Source organism: Procambarus clarkii, chromosome 15 (genome assembly GCF_040958095.1).
Source record: "Procambarus clarkii isolate CNS0578487 chromosome 15, FALCON_Pclarkii_2.0, whole genome shotgun sequence".
Lineage (NCBI taxonomy): Eukaryota > Metazoa > Arthropoda > Malacostraca > Decapoda > Cambaridae > Procambarus > Procambarus clarkii.
Genome location: NC_091164.1, coordinates 28,393,869 through 28,399,964, shown reverse-complemented (window position 1 = coordinate 28,399,964; position 6,096 = coordinate 28,393,869). Strand labels below are relative to the sequence as shown.

The 6,096-nt window shown below is 46.4% G+C and overlaps 1 protein-coding gene across 1 annotated transcript; it reads right to left on the bottom strand.

Annotated features, from left to right (window-relative positions):
- Positions 1–207: 207 nt before the first annotated feature.
- LOC138365040 (otolin-1-like) lies at positions 208–5,875 on the bottom strand. The gene is made up of 2 exons (XM_069325142.1): positions 5,709–5,875; positions 208–727 (listed from the first exon to the last, which is right to left on the bottom strand). Exons 1-2 carry the CDS (start codon positions 5,873–5,875, stop codon positions 208–210), a joined length of 687 nt encoding a protein of 228 aa, XP_069181243.1.
- Between the last annotated feature and the right edge of the window lie 221 nt (positions 5,876–6,096).

Here is a 6,096-nt window from a genome sequence, read left to right as displayed (position 1 = left end):
CCAGGTCACATTCTTCCCTTTGCTACCCCAGGTCACATTTTTTCCACTGCAACCCAAGGTCACATTTTTCCCCTTACGACCCCAGGTCACATTCTTCCTATTTCGACCCCAGGTCACATTCCTCCTCTTACAACCCCAGGTTACATACTTCTCCTTGCGACCCCAGGTCACATTCTCCCACTTGCGACCCAGGTCACATTTTTCTCCTTACGACACCAGGTCACATTCTTCACTTCGCGACCCCAGGTCACATTCCACCCCTTGCGACCCCAGGTCACATTCTTCCCCCTGCGACCCCAGGTCACATTCCACCCCTTGCGACCCAAGGTCACATTCTTCCCCTTGCAACCCCAGGTCCCATTCGTCTCCTTGCAACCACAGGTCACATTCGTCCCCTTGCAACCCCAGGTCACATTCTTCCCCTTGCAACCCCAGGTCACATTCGTCCCCTTGCAACCCCAGGTCACATTTGTCCCCTTGCAACCCCAGGTCACATTCGTCTCCTTGCAACCTCAGGTCACATTCGTCCCCTTGCAACCCCAGGTCACATTCGTCCCCTTGCAACCCCAGGTCACATTCGTCTCCTTGCAACCCCAGGTCACATTCGTCTCCTTGCAACCCCAGGTCACATTCGTCTCCTTGCAACCCCAGGTCACATTCGTCTCCTTGCAACCCCAGGTCACATTCGTCTCCTTGCAACCCCAGGTCACATTCCTCTGCTTGCGCTCTTACGTTCCCTCAATTTCTTCCCTATTTTAAATTGTCATTTAATAATATTTTCACCAATATAACTTTGCATTAGTATTTATTGAAACAAATTATGAAAATAAATTACTTTATTCACTTAAAAATTTTCTAGTCTAATGAATTATAAAATTTCCATTTGATTTACAGCTCAAATGTTTTGTTGAGAAGGCCTAATGCGATGTAAAATCGAATTTCCCACAACATAAAACTTCCACTTAATTCAATGTCCACTTTGTCGAGCGTGTAGAGAAACTAAACTAGAAAACTCTTAGGAAAAATCTTGTTAGCGTCTCTGGAATGCCACTGTTCATTAATGTTGAGACATCCTTGTGCTTTAGTCAACATATTCTTAACGGTACTAAACACTAAACTAGAAAACATAATCTTAACAAAGTGTTCCTAACAAAGTATCATAATGGTCAATTAAGCATTTGGTGGGCGAAAGCACTTGCCGAGCCGCTGTAGCTAATTTGCTACATTTTGCAAAAACCAGAGACACCACCAATATGAAGTCTTGTCTTGAAGTATGGATCGGTTTTATTTTGCATTTAAATTAGTTCGTCGATCTGATCAGACTCCATTTTAGCCTGTCAGTTATTATTTTCCCAGTTAAAGAGAAATGTTTGATTACATTTGCTGAAATGTGTGAAGTGACAGGTTGCTTCTCGAGACCTGGGCCTTCAAAACAAACAGTATACTGATAATTGCAAACATGTTGGTTTTAAATTCAATGAGTATCTTCTGTTCGCAATGCAGTTCCATATTTAATACATTTAATTACATTGTAAAAATATCACCAAGATATGAGTTCAAGGCATTGGTTTCAATGTATTTTGTGAACTAGAAGTTCACACGATCTCCACTAAAGTCCAACAAAGGGCGATAATACAGGGCAATAAGCCTTTCCGAACAGTTGCTTTTGGATTGCCAGTGTAGATGGGCAAAGAAGAGCAGCCTATCAGACTTCCTACAAGTTCACAGATAATACATTAAACAATCTTTCAGTTACTTGATGACATTTTATCAAATTTACCACTTAGCCACTGCATCATATATTCTTCTTTCGCCCCCCTACCTTGCAACCTACTTTAACTACAGAACCAATTATGAGGCCTCACTTGACATCTGCTTTGGCTCGGCGCACTTTCAACATGAACTGCAGTTTCCTACTGGACCAGATATTGGTAGGGACCACAAACCCCTCATTATAAAATTTACTAACTTTCAGCCACCACGCCACCCTCTAACGCTCCCCAAGTGGAACATTAAGAAACTAGATAAAAAAAAATTAGTTGATATTGTCCGTCTCCCAGATACAGACGATGCGCAGATCCTAACATGCAACTGTCCACAATCACCTCGGCCATAAATTCTGCAGCCATCCAAATGTTCATGAAAACTTCAGGACATAGGTCCAACAAACCACTTTAACCGTGGAGGAACGCGGAATGTGCACGAACAGTCACTTTATGCTGACTAGCCATACAAAAACAAAGACGTCAACCCTCCCTACAGAACTGGGTCAATCTCCGGCTGGCCACAGTAGCACCCAAAAAAACATACTGTCAGCAAAGCGAGCAACATGGGCAAAATTTTGTGACAGCCTCACATCCACCACGCCACATTAAAAAATCTGGGCTTCATTTAACAGCATTAAAGGTCGACAACATTCCCTTCTTTTCCCCTGATGATCAATGGTTCACTCTGTCAAACACCTCGGGAGCGTGCAAAATGTTCTTGCTGAATGTCTTAAAGTTGCCCTCTCAATATCCTTCCTTCAAGCCCAAGAACTCTCCCAGACAAGAAATTGACCGTGCCATACCGCTACCCATGCTCGGCGTCGACAACATGTACACCTTAAGCGAGCTACAATTAGCCTTAACGTGCCGACCTCTTGGCGAGGCACCTGGAGAGGATGGAATTCTATATGACCTTATCAAATATCTTCCATCGACTGTACATAGCACTCTTCTAAACTATTACAACCTTTGCTGGACTCACGGAAATATTCCATCACAATGGCAGACTTGTATTATTCTTCCTTTCCTTAAACCAGGAAAAGACTCATCCCAACCTGTGTCATATAGACCTATCTCCTTACTGTCTTGCCTCAGTAAAGTCATGGCAGGGCTAGTACATACTCGCCTCCAATGGTACCCTGAGTATAATAATATTTTACCATCACTCCAAGCTGGATTTCGACCGCAATGCTCCGCACTTGATCAAAGAGAGGCCTTGAACATGAAATCCGCACCTCTCACAGAAGCAATAAATTTTGTATTGTTCTCAACCTAGACCTTAAATTAGCTTTTGATAGCATTCCTCATACTTGCCTCCTGCCAAAGCTTGCACGTTTAGGCGTACAGGGAAGATTACTTCTATGGTTACAGTCCTATGTTACGAACAGGACCTCTATAGTCTATATACAAGGCGAGTTTTTAGATAGCATTCCAATGCAACAGGTTTCCCGTAAGGCTCCATCCTAAGCCCAACCATTTTTGCTGAATTCTTGGCAGATTTGCACCCTCCCTATCCGGCCCATTGGCGCCAAGAGGAGGCATGGTGGTCGGCTGCTGGAGTGTGATGCTTTTGTAGCCTTCTGCTCCTGCTGCCGTCTTCTCTAATTTTGCCGGATCGCGTTTCCTTTTCCTTATGTTTCGTCTTTCTCCCCCCTCTTCTCCTTTCTAGTTGTCATTTCCTGCCGACTTTTTGCCTGTTTCAATTGGTGATTTCAATTGTCGACATTCCCTTTGGGGTTATGTTCTGACAAACACCCGAGGTCGCCTTTTCGAACCGTTCGTCCTCGCTTCTTACCTGTCTTCTAAATTCTGGTGAGCCCACTCATTTAGACTCTCGGACTCTCACCCTTTCCTGTCTTGATCTTTCTCTTTGCTCGTCTTCCCTTTACTTAGATTTTGAGTGGCGGATTCTTGATGACCTCCATGGCAGTGACCATTTTCCTATCCTTGTTTCCTTTTTCTCTTTTCACGCTTCCCTTTCCTTCCCTAGGTGGAGGTTTGCCGAGGCTGACTGGCCCCTCTTTACCCTCCGTGCTACTGTCTCCGACCTCTCCATTCTGCCTCTCCCTCACGTCCTCCTCCTTTTTTATGACACCGTCTTCGACGCTGCCCTCCGTTCTATTCCTCGCTCTTCCTCTAGGGGAACGCAGAAGTGTGTTCCCTAGTGGAATGTGGACTGTGCTCGGGCTGTTCGCTGTAAGTGTACAGCCTGGAAGAGACACCGTCGCCGGAAGACGATTGAATCTTTTCTTTTGTTTCAGAAGGCAAGTGCGGGGGCCCGTACGGCTAAACGTGCTTGTTAGATATCTTATGTCTCCACCATCACGTCCGAAACTCCTCTACCGCTGATCTGGAAGCATATCCGCAAGATAGCGGGTAAAGATAGCGGGTAAGTTCGTTCCCGATGTCTCACTGGTACTTCACCTCTGTGGTACTTTTGTGGCTGACCCGTTGCAGGTTGCGTCCGAATTGGGTTTCCATATTCCGTCTGTTAGCTCTGGTTCTCATCTCGCTCAATTCTTCCTTCTTCCTAAGCCTCTTCTTAAATCTCGTCCTTTGGATTTCTGTACCCATCTCAGCCTTCCCTATAACGATCCCTTCTCTCTCTCTGATCTTCAGTCTGCCCTGGCTCTCTGCGGTTCTACGGCGGCAGGTTCCGATGGCATTCATTATAAGATGCTTCCCCATCTCCCTCCGTGCTCGTCTCAGTATTTACTGAGTCTGTTTCATCAGGTCTGGGATTCGTCGTCAGTCCCTGAATACTGGCTCGATGCTGTTGTCTTCCCTGTTCGGAAACGAGGGGTCTCTCGGGTCATCCCTCATGGACTTCCGCCCTATTGCCCCTCACGAGTTGTGTCTGCAATCTCATTGAACGTATGGTTAACGTACGTCTGGTGTGGTTATTAGAGAACTATCACCACCTCTCCCCTTCTTAATTTGGTTTTCGCAAGTGCCACAGCACAACGGATGTCCTGGTGAACTTGGAGGTCCATATTCGTACTGCTTTTGCTGCGAAGACCTCCGTTGTTGCCGTCCTTTTTGACCTGGAAAAGGCTTACGACACTACCTGGCGGTATCATATTCTGTCTCAACTTCATTCTTTTGGCCTTCGTGGGAATCTCCCTCTCTTCCTCAGGAGCTTCCTCTCTCGTCGTTCCTTTCGTGTGCGGCTTGGTACCACTCTCTCAGCCCCCTTTAGGCAATATGAGGGTGTGCCCCAAGGTAGTGTTCTGAGCACTACTCTTTTTCTTCTTGCTCTCAATGGTCTTCTTTCCTCTCTTCCTTCTGGCGTCTTCTCCGCTCTCTATGTAGATGATCTTACCCTTTGCTGTCGGGGTGATGATTCGCCTCTCCTTCAACGGCGGCTTCAACTTGCGATTGATGCCGTGTTGTCCGGGGCCAGCGATTATGGCTTCAGGTTCTTTCTAAGACTTGTGCTATGACTTTTACTCGGAAGCGTGTAAAGCGTCTCTGACTTCATCCCTCTTTGTCACTTTATGGTCATCCCCTTGTGTACAAGGATTCCGCTAAGCTTTTGGGGTTAATCTTTGACCCTCGTTTGTCTTGGTCGGCCCATATCTTTTACCTCCGTGTTGAATGCTTTAAGGCCCTTTCCCTCCTTAAGGTTTTGTCTCATACTCCTTGGGGGGCGGATAGGCGTAGGCCCCTCTCTTTATATTCCTCTCTCGTCCTGTCTAAACTCGATTATGGTTGCTCTGCTTACTCGTTCGCTTCTCCTTCTACTCTTCGCCGTCTTGATGCTTTGCACCATGCTGGGTTGTGCCTTAGCTCTGGTGCCTTTCGTTCGACTCCCGCCCTCAGCTTGTATGTTGATACTGGCTTCCTATCTCTCCAGGACCGCCGTGATCGCTACTGTCTTCGCTATCTAGCACAGTCCTTGCAACATCCTTCCTCTCGCCTCTGTCGTGCTTTGACTTTTACCCCTCCTGTAGCTCCTGTTCCTCTTCACCACCTCCCTCTTTCAGTCCTGCTATCTCGCTTACAGGACACTCTTTCCATTCGTCTTTCTCATATTTCTCCTCGTATTGTTCCTTCCTTGCCCCCGTGGAGGGCACCCATCCGAAGTTTTGTACATCTTTGACCGACATTACTAAAGCTTTTACTCCTCCTACGGTTCTGAAACGCCTTTTTCTTAAGCCCTTTTTCACACTCCTGCTCTGTTTCCATCTTCAACGATGGGTCTAAGTCTGCGGACAGTGTGGGCTACTCCGTTGGTTTTCCTGACCGTACTTATATGTGTCGCCTCCCTTCAGAGACTAGCATCTTCACAGCGGAACTTTATGCTATTCTTTATGCTCTCCGTCTCCTG